The sequence below is a fragment of the Cnephaeus nilssonii genome (genome assembly GCF_951640355.1).
Source record: "Cnephaeus nilssonii genome assembly, chromosome: 22".
Lineage (NCBI taxonomy): Eukaryota > Metazoa > Chordata > Mammalia > Chiroptera > Vespertilionidae > Cnephaeus > Cnephaeus nilssonii.
The window spans coordinates 10,112,205-10,131,917 of record NC_137093.1 but is presented as its reverse complement, the minus strand read 5'-3'; the positions used below and the strand labels follow the sequence as shown (position 1 = coordinate 10,131,917).

Here is a 19,713-nt window from a genome sequence, read left to right as displayed (position 1 = left end):
TTAAAGAATACCTTTCAGCATTTCATATAACTGGTTTGGTGGTGATGAACTCCTTTAGCTTTTTCTTATCTGTGAAGCTCTTTATCTGACCTTCAATTCTGAATGATAGCTTTGCTGGGTAGAGTAATCTTGGTTGTAGGTTCTTGCTATTCATCACTTTGAAAATTGCTTGCCACTCCCGTCTGGCCTGCATAGTTTCTGTTGAGAAATCAGCTGACAATCGTATGGGTGCTCCCTTGTAGGTAATTAACTGTTTTACTCTTGCTGCTTTATTCTCTCTTTGTCTTTTGCTCTTGGCATTTTAACTATGATGTGTCTTGGTGTGGTCCTCTTTGGATTCCTTTTGTTTGGGGTTCTGTGCGCTTCCTGGACTTGTAAGTCTATTTCTTTCACCAGGTGGGGGAAGTTTTCAGTCATTATTTCTTCAAATAGGTTTTCAGTATCTTGCTCTCTCTCTTCTTCTGGCATCCCCATAATTTGGATGTTGGTATGCTTGAGGTTGTCCCAGAGGCTGCTTCCACTATCTTCAAATTTTTGGATTCTTTTTGCTTTTTGCTTTTCCGGTTGGGTGTTTTTTTGCTTCTTTGTATTTCAAATTTTGACTTGATTCTTGCAGTCCTCTAGTCTGCTGTTAGACCTCTGTATAATATATTTTATTTTAGTCAGTGTATGTTTAATTTCTAGTTGGTCCTTTTTCATATCCTCGAGGGTCTGGCTAAATTTATCGGCCTTTTCTAGGAAATTCTTGAAAAACCTTATAACCGTGGTTTTGAACTCTATATCTAGACGTATGCTTTCCTCCATTTCTTTCATTTGTGATCTATTTCTTTGTCTCCGTATTTTCACTGCTTCCCTGAGTTGGTAGAGTAGCTTTGTATGCTAGGTGTCCTATAGGGCCCAGTGGCTCAGCCTCCCCCAGTTACCTGAGGTGGACACTTTTTTTCCCCAATTTTTTTATTAAGGTATTATATGTGTACATATTTACCATTTCCCCACCCCCTCCACTCCCATACATGCCCTCACCCCCCAGTGTTTTGCATCCATTGGTTACGCTTATATGCATGCATACAAGTCCTTTGGTTGATCTCTTATCTCCCCCATGAGGTGGACACTTTTGGTGCACCCCTTTGTGGACTGTGTGCACAGCCTTGCTGTAGTTAAGTCTTGATTGTTGTTGGTATCACTGGGAGGAATTGACTTCCAGGCCAATTGGCTGTGAGGATCAGCTGTGTCTATGATGGGAGAACTTCTGTGCTGGAGACACCCTTATGAGACAAGACTTGCAAAATTGCAAAAGCCTCTGTGCTCAGCTTGGATGGGGCGGAGTCTCAGGGCAGAGCAGACAGCCTTGGCTTCCCATCAGCCCTGCCCTATGAGGCCCCTGGGTCTCAGTATCCCTTGATAATCGCTGCAAGCACCTCTGAGAGAAAGCCGCCCTCGAGTTTCGCCCGCTGCCTGACAGTCCAGTTTCTCCCCGAATGAGTCTGGGTTCGCAGAAACTCGCCCAGAACTGGAGTTCAGCACAGTCAGGAGCTTCTGTCTCCCTCCCGCTTTAGAAAGCCAACTGCGCACTCAGCCGCCCGTGCACTCAGCAGTCAGTCCTCTCTGCGTGCGCACGCCTCCGGACCTCTGCCTTCCACAGCTCCCATGAGTCTCAGTGTGCTTTCTCTTTTCCTGAGAGTCCAGATTTCCCCCGAATGAGTCTGGATTCCCAGAGTCTCGCCCAGGACTGGAGTTCAGCGCAATTGGTAGCTTCCGTCTCCTTCCCACTTTAGAAAGCCAGCCGCATACTCAGCCACCCGTGCAGTTAGCCACACGTCCTCTCCATGCGCACATCTCTGTACCTCAGCCTTTTGCAGCTCCTCTAAGTCTCAATGTGCTTTCCTCTTTCCTTCTAGTTTTAGAATTTCTACTCAGCCAGCTTTCCTGTGGTTCTGGATGGTGTCAGTTTTGTCTTTTAGTTGTAGTTTTGATATTGTTGTGTGAGGCAGCAGTTTAGGTGCTTACCTATGCCACCATCTTGGATTCTCCTCTTAAAATATATTTTTATTGATTTTAGAGAGGAAGGGAGAGGGAGAGAGAGATAGAAACATCAATGATGAGAGAGAATCATTGATCAGCTGCCTCCTGCACGCCCCCTACTGGGAACCGAACCCACAACTCAGGCATGTGCCTTTGACCGGAATCGAACTCAGGACCCGTCAGTCCGCAGGCCTACGCTCTATCCACTGAGCCAAACCAGCTAGGGCTTCTCTCTCTTTTTCCCTCTCTCTTCCACTGTCCCTAAAAATCATTGGAAAAATATCCTTGGAGGAGGATTACCAAAAAATCTATATATATAAAAGGCTAATATGCACTGTCCCCTTGGGAGTTTGACCAGGAAACCAGGAGTTCAATCGCTCACTATGACATGTGCTGACCACCAGGGGTAGTCACAGAATGAAGGCAGGCTCTGGCTGGTAGCCTGCAGCCGGGGAAGGAAGGCCCCAGCTGGCAGCCACAAGGTCCCAATTGGCCCTGATCACTGGCCAGGCTTAGGGAACATACCCATGCATGAATTTCGTGCACCGGGCCTCTAGTATATAAATAAATAAGTAAAGAAAAAGTAAGTAACAGTGTTCACATAAGGCATCATTTTAGGCTCTCTGTGTCTAAGTACATGGGAGAGAGTAAGCAACCTAGGCAAAAGGCAAGCTTGTCCAGTGCTGAGTCTATTTGGAAGTATTAATTTTTCCTATTTCTTGTTTTCTACTTTTCTTATTGTATTTATTTCTGATTTCTATCATTAAGTTAATATATTATTTCCTGACAATCCAAAGGGACAGAGCATTGGAGGGTTGTTAATTGTCTGTAGGAGAGCATAAAGCATGTAAAATAATATTATCAATTTTGTGCAAGACACTATTCTTTTTTAAATTAATATATTTTTATTGATTTCTGAGAGGAAGGGAGAGGGAGAGAGAGATAGAAACATCAATGATGAGAAAGAATCACTGGGCACGTGCCCTTGAACAGAATCATACCTGTGACCCTTCAGTCTGCAGGCCGATGTTCTATTCACTGAGTCAAACCAGCCAGGGGCCAGGACACCATTCTTAATACTTTACGTTCATTGTCTTAATTTAACCCTCCCATTCACTATATTAGACCATCTTCTTCCACATGAGGAAACAAAGATAGAGTTTTGCTCTAGAGCTAGTAAAAGGTGGAACCTGCATCCCACCCCAGCTATGACTAAATGTACCTTCTCCACTGCCTCATGAGCCTTTTCCTTCAGTAAAAAAAAAAAAAAAAAAAAGTGACCAGGAAGACAACTGACATGTCCTTACTTGCCCAGAACATGGCTTTTCCCTCATTGACTCTAATGAAACAAAAGCCTTACCAATGGATGCTGCTCTCTATTATGAACCTACCACACTGTGTCATTATCAGTCATTATTAGTGAAAGTGTCCTTTCCCCATTCCATTCTGACATCATGGAGGGGCAGGTTTATATCTTGTTCAGTTCTGAGGGCCCCACTGATTGTAAGTGCCCAGTAAATGTTGACCAAGGGAAGGATTTAACCAGAGCCAACCTTAGGATAGGATGCAATTTTGCTAAGTTTTACATTACAATGTTACAAACATTTTTATTTAAATATTTACATTTTTTAACTTGTCATGTTTACAAACAATTTCAGAATAGAATTTTAGTGATTCACTGGGCACTAAATTTCTCACTGACATGTTTTCTCAAAAGCAAGATCAGACTTCTGCCAAAAATGTTTGCAAAATGCTGACTCTTTAAAGAATTTCTTAGAAAGATCCAATACCACTTTTGTTACTAAGTAAAAATTTGGAAGTCTTGCATGAGGTTGTGCTGGGATGAAATAAATGAGAATATGAAGTTCTTGAATCAGTTTGTAACTGACAATGCCATGGCAGCTCTTCTCACAATTAGAAAAAATTTTTTAAATTATTTAAGAAATGGACATCAGTGGTGGAATCATGACTGACAAAGTGTTTAAAACCTCATGCCTCTTTCATTGCTGCAATCCAACTGGGCTCTCTCATGTCCTGACTAAGATACCTCAGAAATTGATTTTATCTCTACAGTCTGGAGTTCAGGAACTTCCATTGCTTCCCCCGTTATTTAGAGTACGCAATGTAAATTTGGTGTGGCAATAAAATCCTCTGACTATTGGGAGGTCCATTCCATTTAAATCACAGTCTCCTATGACTTATTTTATATATATATAATAAAAGGCTAATATGCAAATAGACCAATAGACCAAGTGGTGGAACAACTGGAATAACCGAACAACCGGTCTCTATGATGTGTGCTGACCACCAGGGGGCGTGTGCAGAACATGGCGGGCGTTGGCCGAGGCGGGATAGTGGAGAGGCGCCGGTCACTGTCACTGGGGCAAGCCTCTGGTGGCTACTGAAAATTCTTTGCTCCTGCGTGCGGGGGTCCCGCCAGGTGATCGCACCTGCTGCCAGCGCTGGCCCCGATTGCACCCACTGCTGGTGCCAGCCCCAATCGCTCCATGCTGTTAGCACCGTCAGTGCATGGAGTGGCGGCAGTGGCAGCAGGGCTTCCAGTAGACAGGGGACCGGGGGCTGCAGCGGGAGGGGCCAGGCGGGGGCGCAGAGGACGGGCCAAGACCCACCCCTATGCTTTGCAGCCCACAGTTCCTTTCAAGGTGCATGAATTCATGCACTGGGCCCCTAGTATGTATGTATGTGTGAAAAAAATATATATATTTAATTTTGAGAGTAAATGAGAGGGAGAGAGAGAGAGATAGAAACATCAATGATGAGAGAGAAACATTGATTGGCTGCCTCCTGCATGCCCCCGACTGGGGATTGAGCCCAAATCCAGGCATGTGCCCTGACCAGGAATTGAACTGTGACCTCCTGGTTCATAGGTCGATGCTCAAACACTGAGCTACATCCAATCGGTCCTATGACTTATGAAAACAAGCATTTCCTCATATCAGTTTTTCTAATAGGACACCGAAACAGTGATCAGATGACTAAGAGAGAATTTATCTGCTTCTTGTATAAGCTCATAGGTGGCCACCACTGCTCTCAAGCATGCTGGCCCACTCTGAACTCTATGGTCTAATTCAGTGGTCGGCAAACTCATTAGTCAACAGAGCCAAATATCAACAGTACAACGATTGAAATTTCTTTTGAAAGCCAAAAATTTTAAACTTAAACTATATAGGTAGGTACATTGTTATTGACTTAATTAGGGTTCTCCTAAGCTGGCCTTTGCTAAAAACTCAAGGGGTCAAAGAGCCGCATGTGGCTCGCGAACTGCAGTTTGCCAACCACAGGTCTAATTTCTTTTTTTTTTTTTAAATATATTTTATTGATTTTTTTACAGAGAGGAAAGGAGAGGGATAGAGAGCTAGAAACATCGGTGAGAGAGAAACATCGACTAGCTGCCTCCTGCACAGCCCCCACCGGGGATGTGCCCGCAACCAATGTACATGCCCTTGACCGGAATCGAACCCGGGACCTTCCAGTCCGCAGGCCGACGCTCTATCCACTGAGCCAAACCGGTTTCGGCCACAGGTCTAATTTCACAGACAAGTAGGCAACGGGCATTGGGTGGCCCCCCAGATTCTGAATGAGAATCCCAAGTCCAATTCCTTTCCTCTCATGAACATACCAATAGAAAGGTTTTAGCAGATTTGGGAGCCCCAACGCAGATGCTGTTGCCAGACGGGCCTCCAAGTCTCAAAGGCCTGTTCACACTCCTTGTCCCATTCAAGGGGGCTGTCCTCTGGTCCCTTCAGGGCCTCATAAAGGGGTTTTGCTATAAGTCCAAAGTTAGGGATCCAGATGTGACATTATCCAGCATTCCCAGAAATCCTCTTAACTGCCTCCTTGTTCTTAGAGATTGTATCTGAATGATTGTCTCCTTGCAATCCGCTATTATAGACTCCTTTTCCCAGGCTCTAGGAGAAATCCTAGGGACATAACAGCCTGTCTGCAAATCTGGGCTTTTGAGGCCGAGACCTTGTAGCCACAATCTGCAAGATGATGGAGGGTTTTAATAGTACTTTCCAAACAGTCCTCATACGTGGGTCCTGTGATGAGGAGATCATCCACATGTTGTAGCAGGACACTCTTCTGAAACTGCAGTTCTTCCAGGTCTTTGCTTAGCATTTCCCCCCAAATCGTGGGGGAATTCTTAAGCCCCTGGGGAAGGACTATCCAACAGTATTGAGTTTTGACCATAGTCTCTGGCTCTTGCCATTCAAAGGCAAAAAGTGGCTGTGAGGCCAGGTTGACCGGCACATAGAAGAAATCATCTTTGAGATCAAGAACTGAATACCATTCATTGTCCCCAGGTATTTCATTAATTAAAGTGTAAAGGTTGGGTGCAGTAGGATATATGTCCTGAGTGACAGCCCACAAGACCTGGACAAACCTGTTTGAGATTTCTTCACCAACAATATAAGTGTGTTGTATGGGAAGAAGCGTGGTCAAATTAAACCAAATTTAAGGAATTTCTGAAATAATGACTGAATTCCCTTGAGTGCCTCCTTCTTTAAGGGGTACTGTTTCTTATGGGGGATCTTTGACCCTGGTTTCAATTGAATCCTAACCAGTAAGGCGAGTTTTGCTCTCCCTGGTTCTCCTTGAGCCCATACAGAAGGCTGCACCTGGGCCTCTATTTCAGCTGGAAATGGGGCTGGTTCAGGCTTGCAGGAGAAACTGCAAGGTGTGTTCCCATGGAACCTATAGCTGCAGCTGTTGCTCATCTGGGAGGAAGGGTATCTGAGCCCATAGTTTGGAAAGTAAATCTGATCCTAAAAGAGGAATGGGGCACTCGAGGAAATATAAAAATTTATGAATTAAATTTGTATTTCCAACAGTGCCTTCTACTAGGTTCAGAAAGGCTTGCTCCGGTCACTGTCAGTGCTTGAGATGAATCTGAACAGAATAATTAGCTCGAGTGTCTATCAGAAAATCCACCTTTTGTTCCCCCACTGTTAGTTTTACCTGAGGCTCCTGGGGGAGGATAGAGATTGGCTGCTGAAGTAGCTGAGCCTCTGGGCCCTGTCAGTCCTCATCTGAGCTAGTCCCTTTGTTCAACATGACCGCAGGTATTTCTTGCCTGCTCCCATTCTGGCCTAGGAAGCCTTCCTCTTTCAGCACTAGCTTTTCCAGTGGCTTTATCTCTGCAGAAGGCACACTAATCATATTCCAGAGGGGCTTTTCTTCCCATTCCTTTTCCTTTCCCTCTCCATAGTTTCTGATGATGTGCTTGCCCCAGGAAGACAGTTGCCTTCTCACTTTCTGTTTTATTAAAAACTTTAAAAGCAGTATCAACTAATTATGAGGGATCCATTCCATGTGCCCCTTCAACCTTCTGTGTTTTTTCTAATATCTGGAAAACTCTGGCTAATGAAAGTCCAGTTAACCAAGGAATATTTTCTGCAGCCTGGGGATCTATATGTGCATATTTCTGGTAAGCCTGAAAGATTTGTTCTTGAAGGCAGAGGGATCTTCATCTACTTTCTGTCAAACTGCCTGTATCATATGCAAACTCTTTTGTTTGGGGACCCCCTTCCTGAGCTCCCCTGCTATACACTTCTGATAGTGCTCAAGTTGTTTAGTTTAAATTAAACTAGGCTGGACAAGCGGAATAGCTTGAGCAGGGTCTGGGGTGTGATTCGGGCCTTTCTCATCTAACTGAAGTGCTTCCTCTCTGGCCTAACCAAGCACTAGTCTCTTTTTATCCTCAGTTAAAAGGATGTTGAGCAGGGCCTGAATTTTGGCCCAATTGGGGTTGTGAGTGGCAAAGATGGAATCTACAAACCTGTAATTTTTAAAGGGTCATTCCGGGAAGAGGGGTTGGAGTTTTTCCAATTGAGTAGATCTGAAGTAAAGAAAGGGGAATGGGCCCAGTAATATCCTACTGGGTGCCCATCCTCTATGGCTCCCACTGGTATACGGCCCAGAGAGGAAATTGCCCTGCTAAGGAGTTAGCCCTATCCCCCTCAAATTCAGTACCGCACCTCATCTTTGAGGGGGAGGGGTCAACCATCTCAGGCTTTCTCACAGCGTCTACAGCACTGAGTTTCCAGGATAGGGAGAGAGCTCCTTTGTTGTTGGAGCAGTTGGAGCCGGTATGTCATCCCATTCCTGACACCGGAGGACAGCCTTAACAATGGACCCTAAAGCAGCCTCCTCCTGTTCCTGTTCCTCCCTTTCCCTCTCCTCATGTTCTCTCCTTTTTGGTACTACCGGTACCTCATCTTTTCTCTGAACCATCAGCTTAGTTCCTTCCTTATTTCCATCAGAATCAGAATTATGCAATGACATAAGAGCCTGTACATATTGTATTTCTCCCCATTGCCCTGAACCTTTTACGAAAAGATTCTAACTCTAATATAGTACAACTAATGATCTGGTGCACAAATTCGTGCACATTGAAAGGAAATTAGTTAGAAAGTGGCTAGCAGGGTGGGACTGGGTGAGAGGGGCCAGACACACCCTGGAGCCACCTCCCATGGTCCCTCCCCTGTATCTGCAGAGTGAGCGGGGTCCCTCCGGCAGGTGGGGTCCTTCGGCCTGGCCTGCGGGGATTGAGCCGAAACAAGCTCTCCGACATCCCCCGAGGGGTCCCAGAATGCGAGAGGGCACTCTGCAAAGTTGCTGTCCTATAGGGTGTGGAACGTAAATGCAAGTGTGCAGTAAACCAGATTTGCGGCCAACAGTGCCCCAGCAAAAACATGACCCACAGCCAAAGGTGGAATCGTGTGGCCTCGCAAGGAATAGGGCTCCCTCCTCTCTGGTTTCAGGGTGTGTCATCCGAGAACCGCTGCTGCCAAGTCACTGCAGCTTGGCAGCTCCTGCATTGAGCATCCGCCCCCTGGTGGTCAGTGCACATCATAGCTACTGGTTGGAAGGTAGGAGAGACACTTAGCATATTAGCCTTTTATATATATGGATCAGTGGTCGGCAAACTGCGGCTCACGAGCCACATGCGGTTCTTTGGCCCCTTGAGTGTGGATCGGCGTTAGAACCACTTCTTCAAAATAGACTCGCCCAGGCCGAAAACCAACTTCTGCACATGGGCCACGAAGTTTCAATCACACTGTACGTGCACTCCCGCACGTGGTATTTCGTGGAAGAGCCACACTTAAGGGGCCCAGAGAGCCGCATGTGGCTCGCGAGCCGCGGTTTGCCGACCACTGATATAGATAATTCAAAGACCCATGTGGTGGACACCTTTCCCCAGAATCTAACATATACACTGGCCAAACATATATGAATGTTTATTCCAGTACTGCTGGCAATATGGCAAAGCAGCAGGTCATCCACAAAAATCTGCTCTGCACCCCACCATAAGCCAACTGCTTATATTGGGTACATGGAGAAAGAGCCAAAGGGTATGCCAAATGGGCAGTTAATAGGTAAGCAGGCTGGAGATTTGCCAAGGCCTGCAGGTACGCAAAAGGTTTGGGGATCTTCAAAGGGCTTAGTGATATGCAAGGGCTGGGGTCTTCAAAGGACTGTGTGTAACTGCCAGCCAGGTTAGAACGTGCCTTCTTTAATCAGACCAAAACAATCATGGTTAACAGAGCATGATTAATATTTCTTACAATTCTAGCTGGTTCCCCAACATTCTATTTCTGCCCCTATCAATTGGATTTGGCAATGATTTCTCACATATGATACCAAAGGCACAGGCAACAAAAGACAAACTGGAGTTCATGAAAATAAAAAAGTTTTGTGGATCAAAAACCACTATGAACAGAGTAAAAAGATAACACAAGAAGAAGAGGGAAGATATTTGAAAATCACATAGCAGGGAAGAGATTAATGTCCAGAATATACAGAGAACTGCTAAGCCTCAACAACAAAAAAGCAACAACCTGATTTAGAAAATGGGCAAAGGACTCAAATAAACATTTCTTCAATAAAGATACACAAATGGCCTTAAAGCACAGGAAAAGATATTCAACATCACTAATCTTTGGAGAATGCAAATCAAACCTACAATGAGATACCACCTCACACCTTATAAAAAAACAACAATCCTCTCTCTAAAATCAATAAAACATATTCCTGGGCCTGGCCAGTGATGTTTCTTAAATAACTAGTGTGAGATGTACACTTAAATAACTAGTGTGAGAGAGGATATGAAGAATATGGAAACCGTTGTGTACTGTTGGTGGGAATGTAAAACGGCACAGCCCCTGTGGAATACAATATGACAGTTCATCAAAAAATTAAAAATAGAATTACCGTATGGTCCAGCTATACAACTTCTGAGTATATATCCCAAAGAATCTAACGCAGGGGCTTGAAGTTATATTTGTATATCCATGTTCATGGCAGCATTATTTACAACAGCTAAAATATAAAGCAACTTAAGTGTCCATTGACAAACGAATGGATGACTAAAGTATGGTATGTACATACAATGGAATGTACTCATCATTAAAAAGAAAGGAAATTCTTCAATATGCTACAACATTAATGAACCTTGAGGACATTATGCTAAGTAAAAAGAGCCAGTCATAGAAAGACAGATACTGTATGATTCCAGTGTATAAGGCACTCGGGTAGTCAAAATTATAGAGACAGAAAGTAGAATGGCAGCTGCTAGGGCAGGGGAAAAGGAGGCAATGGGGATATATAGCTTAATGAATACAGAGTTTGAGTTTTACAAGATGAAGAGTCAGAAGATGGCTAGCGGTGATGGTGTGTATTTAATACCTCTAAGCATACACTTAAAAATGGATAAGATATAATTTAATATCTTATATAAATTTATTTAACACAATCAATAAATTGGAAAAAAATGAAATACTTCTTTCTCAGGCCAGGTTGCTCAGTTGGTTGGAGCATCATTCCATACACCATAAAGATTTTGGGTTCAACTGCCTGTCAGGGCACATACCCAGGTTGGGAGTTTGATTCCTATCAGAGGCCTGTATGGGAGGCAAATGATCAATGTTTCTCTCCCACATCCATTTTTCTTTCCTCTCTCTAAAATCAATAAAACATATTCCTGGGCCTGGCCAGTGATGCTCAATGTTTAAGCTTCGGCCCATTCACAAGTGAGATTCCTCATCAGGGCACATGCCCGGGTTGTGGGCTCAATCCCCACCCAGTATGGGGCATGTAGGAGGCAGCCATTCATGTTTCTCTCTCATTGAAGTTTCTATCTCTCTATCCCTCTCCATTCCTCTCTCTAAAAATAAATAAGAAGATATTTAAACAAAAACATATTCTTGAGTGAGGATTTTTAAAAAACTTAAATACTTCTCCACTACAAGAGACATCTTTTTGTTGTTGTTTTGTTAATCCTCACCCGAGGATATTTTCCCATTTATTTTAGAGAGTAGAAGGAAGAGGGAGAGACTGAGAAAAACACTGATGTGAGAGAGACACAACGATTGGTTGCCTTATGCACGCAGCCTGACCAGGGCCAGGGAACCTGCAACTGAGGTACATGCCCTTGACTGGAAACAAATCTGGGACCCTTCAGTCCTCAGGTTGATGCTGTATCCACTAAGCCAAACCAGCTAGGGCAAGATATCTTTAGGAAAGTGAAAAGAGAGCTCACAGAATAAGGAAAATGTTTGCAACTCATTTCTGATAGGAACTAGTAACCAGCAAATATTAACAAGTATTACAACTCAACAAGAAAAGGACACCCGGTTTTATAAGGGCAAAGGATGTAAATAGAAATTTTTACAAGGAAGATATAAATGACCAAAAGGAACATGAAAAAGTGGGTAACATCATTAATTATTAAGGAATTGCAGATCAAAACTACAATGAGATACCACTTCACATCCACTAGAATGGCTGTAATAAAAAAAGTTAGACAATAACAAATGTCAGTGATAATGAGGAGAAATTGGAAGCCTCACTCATAGCTGGCAGGAATGTGAAATTGTGCAGCGTCTTGGGAAATAGTTGGGCAGTTCCTCAAGAGGATAAACATAGAGTTCTCACATGACCAAACAATTCTACTCCTAAGTATCTACCCAGGAGAAATGAAGACATATGTCCATGCAAAAACTTGTACTCAAATGTCCATAGCCATATTATTCATAATAGTCCCAAAGTAGAAACAACCAAAACTTTCATCAACAGATCGATCTAAAAGTAAAATGGGGTATGTCCACAAAAAAAGAACATTATTTGGCTAAAGGAAAGGAAGTATTCATGCAATATACCACAGGGCTAATCATTGGAAACATTATGTGAGGTGAAATATGCCAGTCACAGCCCTAACCAGTTTGGCTCAGTGGATAGAGCGTCGGCCTGCGGACTCAAGGGTCCCAGGTTTGATTCCGGTCAAGGGCATGTACCTTGGTTGCAGGCACATACCCTGTAGGGAGTGTGCAGTAGGCAGCTGATCGATGTTTCTCTCTCATCGATGTTTCTAACTCTCTATCCCTCTCCCTTTCTCTCTGTAAAAAATCAATAAAATATATTTAAAAAAAGAAATATGCCAGTCACAGAAGATTACAACATGTAGGATTCCACTACTATCAAGTGTCCAGAATAGACAAAATCATTGAGCTGGAGAATAGAGTAGTGGTAGCCATGAGCTGTGGAGAGGGGACAATGAGGAGTGACTGATAATAGATACTAGAGTTTTCCTTGGGAATGAGAGAATTGATTTGATGACAGTTGCATAATTTTTTTTTTAAATATATTTTATTGATTCTTTACAGAGAGGAAGGGAGAGGGACAGAGAGCCAGAAACATCGATGAGAGAGAAACATCGATCAGCCGCCTCCTGCACATACTGGGGATGTGCCCGCAACCAAGGCACACGCCCCCGACCGGAATCGAACCTGGGACCCCTCAGTCCACAGGCCGACGCTCTATCCACTGAGCCAAACCGGTCTCGGCCAGCTGCATAATTTTCTGAACACACTACAAACCACCACTATGTACACTATAAGTAATGAATGTTATGGTATGTGAATTATATCTCAATAAAGGTGTGATTAAAAGGCAATAAAATAAAATTACACAATTCTGCAATGCATGTTTAGGAAGCAAATTGAGAAAGAAAAGTGACAAAGTAGATATCATAAAAGAAAGGGGTCATGAGGACTTGGCAATGGCACATGGGTGACTTCTATGGAGCTAAAACTGTTGATTACTTGATCAGAGTTGTACTTACGCAGCTCCCCCGTCTCTCCAATATTCAAAAGATAAAATTAACCATCTTTACCATTTCTAAGTGTACAGTTCAGTGGCATTAAGTACATTTACATTGTTGTGCAACCATCATCAACATCCACTTCCAGAACTTTTTCATCATCTCAAACTGAAACTGTCTTCATTAACCAATCCTATTACTCTTTTCCCCGCTCCTGTAACCTCCACTTCACTACCTGTCTCTATCAACTTGACTACTTGAGGAACCTCATAGAAATTAAGTTATAACATGTGTTCTTTTGTGTGTGACTGAGCTGTTCTCTTCCTAATAATTTACTGAAAAATATATTTATGTTTTATTCAAATTTTGTGACTATGCAATGATTCAAAATTTAAATTTCAGAAAAGAAAAAAGTATGGGTGCAAATTGAAACAGAATGTATATATATTTCCAAAGAGTTTCATTATGTATGAAACAGAGAGATATATTTTTTTTATTGATGAAGGTATTACATATGTGTCCTTATCTCCTCATTGACACCCCACTCCCACCCCTGCTCATGCCCTCACCCCCCTGGTGTCTGTGTCCATTGCTTAGGCTTATATGCATGCATACAAGTCCTTTGGTTGATCTCTCCCCCATACTCCCACCCTCCCCTACCTTCCCTCTGAGGTTTGACCATCTGATCGATGCTTCTCTGTCTCTGGATCTGTTTTTGTTCATCAGTTTATGTTGTTCATTATATTCCACAAATGAGTGAGGTCATGTGATATTTATCTTTCTCTGACTGACTTATTTCACTTAGCATAATGCTCTCCAGGTCCATCCATGCTATTGCAAATGGTAGGAGTTCCTTCCTTTTTACAGCAGCGTAGTATTCTAGTGTGTGGATATAACAGTTTTTTAGTCCACTCATCTGCTGATGGGCACTTAGGCTGTTTCCAAATCTTAGCTAATATAAATTGTGCTGCTATGAACATAGGGGTGCATATATCCTTTCTGATTGGTGTTTCGAGTTTCTTGGGATATATTCTTAGAAGTGGGATCACTGGGTCAAATGGGAGTTCTATTTTTAGTTTTTTGAGGAAACTCCATACTGTTCTCCACAGTGGCTGCACCAGTCTGCATTACCACCAGCAGTGCACGAGGGTTTCTTTTCCTTTGCATCCTCGCCAGCACTTGTCATTTGTTGATGATAGCCATTCTGACAGGTGTGAGATGGTACCTCATTGTCGTTTTGATTTGCATCTCTCGGATAATTAGTGACTTTGAGCATGTTTTCATATGTCTCTTGGCCTTCCTTATGTCCTCTTTCAAAAAGTATCTATTTAGGTCCACTGCCCATTTTTTGATTGGGTTATCTTCTTTTTGTTAAGTTGTATGAGTTCCCTGTAAATGTTGGAGATTAGACTCTTATCGAAGATAACATTGCAAACATGTTCTCCTGTGCAGTGAGCTTTCTTGTTGTTTTGTTGATGGTTTCTTTTGTTCTGCAGAAACTTTTTATTTTGATGTAGTCCCATTTGTTTATTTTCTCTTTAGTTTCCATTGCCCTAGGCTGAAGATAATGCTTCGGCATATGTCTGAGATTTTGCAGCTTGTGGATTTCTCTACGATTTTTATGGTTTCCTATCTTACGTTTAAGTCCTTTATCCATTTTGAGTGTATTTTTGTGTATGGTGTAAGTTGGTGGTCTAGATGATATGGGTTGAGAGTGATGGTTTGATAAAGATGAAACATTACTGCATATGAGATTGGATCCAACGGACAAATAGATGTTTCAGAAATAAAAGACAGAAGGGACAGTTGGAAAAGTGAAGTTCATGAGAAATTGAAAGGGAAGTAGACCCCACTCACAAGTAGTAGGATTGGCCTTAGTTGGAGTATGGACAATTTATCCGCCAGAGTTGGAGGACAATTTAGATACAGGTGACTCATGTGGTGTCTCCATGTCAAAGTACTCTTGATTGCTTTTATTTTTCTCAGTGAAATATGAGGCATGAAGACATTAGGGAAGTGAACTGACCAGCAAAATGTAGAAAGAGGGAGGTACATTTTGAGGTAAAAAATGTGCCATTTGTCCACATAGTTTTTCTAGAGACATTTTCATTCAGGGCAGGTCTAATGCAAGCACAAATAAATAACATACAACAGATGAGACATGACAGCACTTTTACCTGGGAGTCATTTATTCCTTCAATAAGTAATTCTAGTTAATTTACTCTTTTATTAACAATATGTTCTTACTGATTTTTTGAAAGAAAGGGAAAAGGAGATAGAAACATCTGAGAAGGAAACATCAACATGAGGATCCAGCATGACATGCAGGCATGTGCCCTGACCCACAATCTAACCAGTGACCTCATGCTCAATCTTTGAGCCATGTTGGCTTGGGTAGTTTTTCTACTCTTGAACCTGGGTGAATAAGGATGAAAACAGAACTGGGCACTGGATACATGTAGGTAATTTTCTTTCTTTCTTTCTTTCTTTCTTTCTTTCTTTCTTTCTTTCTTTCTTTCTTTCTTCCTTCCTTCCTTCCTTCCTTCCTTCCTTCCTTCCTTCCTTCCTTCCTTCCTTCCTTTCTTTCTTTCTTTCTTTCTTTCTTTCTTTCTTTCTTTCTTTCTTTCTTCCTCCTTCCCTTCCCTTCCCTTCCCTTCCCTTCCCTTCCCTTCCCTTCCCTTCCCTTCCCTTCCCTTCCCTTCCCTTCCCTTCCCTTCCCTTCCCTTCCCTTCCCTTCCCTTCCCTTCCCTTCCCCTCCCTCACCCGAGGATATTTTTCCATTGATTTTTTGGGGGGGAGAGAGGAAGAGAGATGGAAAGACAGAATTAACGATGTGAGAGAAACACATTGATTGGTTGCCTCCTGCACAAGCTCAGACCAGAGCCTGAGCCAGGGAGGATCCTGTAACTGAGGTAGGTACCCCACTAGAATCAAACCTGGGACCCTGAGGTCTGCAGACTGACCTTCTATCCACTGAGCCAAACCGGCTAGGCCAGTGGTCGGCAAATCGTGGCTCACGAGCCACATGCGGCTCTTTGGCCTCTTCCACAAAATACCACGTGTGGGCGTGCACGTACAGTGTGATTGAAACTTCGTGGCCCATGCACAGAAGTTGGTTTTCGGCCTGGGCGAGTCTATTTTGAAGAAGTGGTTCTAATGCCGATCCACACTCAAGGGGCCAAAGAGCCCCATGTGGCTCGCGAGCCGCGGTTTGCCGACCACTGGGCTAGGCTATTGTAGAACATTTTCTAACACAAGGGAGACTTTTGGGATACCTAGTCTTCAATTGGCTTAATTTTAGGGTACCAACATGACCAAGCCATCCACAGAAGGGTGTGGGCCTGAATTTACCAGCTAAAGTGCCCACGAAAATCATACATAAAATAAGGCTGCTCTGTTGGCTTCTCCCGTACACATTTTTTGGCAGTGTTATAAGCAAAACTTGAGAGGCTGAATTTTGATGAGGTTAAAAAATTGGAGTATTGTCCCTTGCCACATGGTCAACAGCCCATTTAGGTAAATTCTGAGGCATAGGAAAGCCAGTCCCTTGCCTATCTAACAGACTGGCCTGAGAGATGTGCGTATTACTATAAAGCATCATTGAGGGATCAAGAACAGCTTAAGTTTGATGCCCATGTGTTACAGAACAAGAGTTTTAGAAGAGGGGAAATGGGCAATGGAGTGTGCCCACCAATGATCTCCAAGCCTCCTGGTCTGGAACATTAGGAGTTGGCCGAGCAACGGACACAGTAGTTGGGGGGTGTTCCGTGTGGCACAGTTGAAGAAGGCACGGAGGTTTTGTTTCCTCTCTCAAGGTACAATCTTGCACTTTACAGTTTGCAGTCCTTCTTTTTTATTACATCACCACAATATCAAAGGACTGTAGCCAAGGATCACTGAAACTAATGATATGGAACTAAGCCACAGGAAGGACACTATCTGAAGGATAACACGGAGGTCAGAGAGAGTAGAAAGGACACAGCCAGAGGTAGGCAGTACCCACCCTTATACAGCCAGCAGACACCTGAAGCTAATCCCAGATCCAAGGGTCTGCATGTCAAGAAGTGCTTCTGCTCATGGACACAAGCCCTGCATCAGCCACTGATTCACTGGGGCCATGTCAGTGGCTACCGTTTTGAGGGACTCTGCCTCCTCCTTGCCTTCTCTACAAAAGAATCATGATGTTATATATGAGACTAGCAGAATGCTTCACAATTGGGCTGCACAGAAGAAGGGCCTGGTGCTGGTACTGCTGCCAGGATTTTCTTGTGTCAGGCTGGGGATGGTGCTGGTGTTGGTACTGAGTTTCCTGCCAACCTTGTGCTGTGACCTGGGATCAGTATATTCCTCATCCTATGAAATAGTCATCCCCAAGGCTCTGACAGTTGAGGGAAGGCAAGACCGAAGGCAAAAGGCATCTTATGTGATATCTATGCAGGGCCAGAAACAGCTGATACACCTGAAAGTGAAGACAGACTATTTTATCAAGAACTTTCCAGTCTTCAGCTACCACAATGGCATCCGGGGACAAGAAATGCCTTTCATCTCACATGACTGTCACTATGAAGGCTACATAGAAGGACTCCCGGGTTCTTTTGTTTCTGTCAACACCTGTTCAGGCCTCAGGGGCATCCTGATTAAGGAGGGAAAATCCTATGGCATTGAGCCCATGGACTCTTCAAAACGGTTTGAACATGTGTTGTACACCATGGCCCATCAAGCTCCAATCTCCTGCAATGTCACTTCCCAAGACAGCCTAGTGGTGTCCGCCAGCCGACAACAAGGGAGCAGGAAGCCTGGCGGTCTACGGGAGCTGTCCTACTTGTGGTCACTCACCAAGTACGTGGAGATGTTTGTTGTGGTCAACAACCAGCGGTTCCAAATGTGGGGCAGTAACGTCAATGAGACGGTCCAGAGAGTGATGGACATCACTGCCCTGGCCAACAGCTTCACTAGGGCAATAAACACAGAGGTGGTGCTGGCTGGAATGGAGATTTGGACCGAGGGGGACCTCATAGAGGTCCCAGTGGACCTGCAAGTTACACTGGGGAATTTCAACAGCTGGAGACAAGAGAAGCTCCTCCATCGTGTGAAGCATGATGTTGCCCACATGATTGTCGGACAGCATCCTGAGCAGGGTATGGGACAGGCATTTCTCAATGGTGCCTGTTCCAGTGGTTTTGCAGCAGCTGTTGAATCCTTCCCTCATGAAGATGTCCTCCTGTTTGCAGCACTCATGGTCCATGAGCTTGGGCACAACTTGGGTATTCGGCACGACCACTCAGCCTGCATTTGTAAAGACAAACACCTCTGCCTCATGCGTGACAATATCACTAAAGAAAGTGGCTTCAGCAACTGTAGCTCTGACGACTTCTACCAGTTCCTCCGGGAACACAGAGGGGCCTGCCTATTTAACAACCCTCAGCGGCACAAAGGCCGCTTGCGTAGGGATTCCTACTGTGGAAATGGTGTGGTGGAGGGTGAGGAGCAGTGTGACTGTGGTTCTGCCTGTTACACTGACCCGTGCTGTGACCAAACATGTAGCCTGAAGGGGAGTGCAGAATGCAGTGATGGACTCTGCTGTTTTGGTTGCCGATTGAGAAATAAGGGATTCGTGTGCCGTTCTGCTTCGGGAGAGTGTGACCTCCCAGAGTATTGTGATGGTATCTCTGCAGAGTGCCCCACGGACACCTATAAGCAAGATGGGACGGCCTGCGGTAGACTGCACTACTGTGTTGGGGGTCAATGCAGAAACCCTGATAATCAGTGCATGGCTATGTATGGGGACACTGCATGGTCTGCCCCAGAAAACTGTTACATTTCAATAAACAGCAAAGGGGACCGGTTTGGAAACTGTGGCCGTCCCACATCAGCAATGTCAAGATATGTTAAGTGTTTTGATGATAATATATTTTGTGGGAAAATTATATGTACAAATATTAGACGGGTCCCAGCCATCAAGCCCCATCACACACTGATCCAGATTCCTTATGAAGGTGACTTCTGCTGGAGCGTGGATGTCTATAACGTTACTGATATCCCTGATGAGGGAGATGTGCACTCTGGCACTGCTTGTGCCCCAAACAAAGTCTGCGTGGATTACTCCTGCACCGATCATGCTGTGCTCAACTATGACTGCAAACCAGCAGAAATGTGCAATGGGAGAGGAGTCTGTAACAATTTAAGGCACTGCCACTGTGAGGCTGGCTATGCACCCCCTGACTGCAGAACCCCAGGAAATGGGGGTAGTGTGGACAGTGGTTCCCCTGGCAAAACAGAGGATGAAAATCCAAGTGAGGATGAAAGGAAAAGTCATAGTGTTGATCATGGTAATTTTGGCAGAGGAGAGAATAGAAATGAAAGGAAAACCAGGGATCAGATTGAGTACATAATCCCCCTTTTTATTTTCATAGTAATTTTTTCATTTTCCATTTGCTGTTGCTGTTGTTGTTTTTTTGCAATGCTTTTTGGTCTATTTTTTGGTGCTGGTGTTGGGGCTGGAAAGAATTGTTTTCCATGGTCACATGAGGTTCCAGAAGAAAGTGGAGAAGCAGTTTCAGAACAAGAGG

At 44.0% G+C, this 19,713-nt stretch overlaps 1 protein-coding gene across 1 annotated transcript in view; it reads left to right on the top strand.

The window, feature by feature from the left end:
- Positions 1-19,713, top strand: part of LOC307094266 (uncharacterized protein) — a 37,070-nt gene that overhangs the window by 15,783 nt on the left and 1,574 nt on the right. Inside the window, 2 exon segments of the mRNA XM_079762946.1 lie at positions 17,192-17,268; positions 17,271-19,712. Of these exon segments, the coding sequence (XP_079619072.1) occupies positions 17,192-17,268; positions 17,271-19,712 (2,519 nt within the window).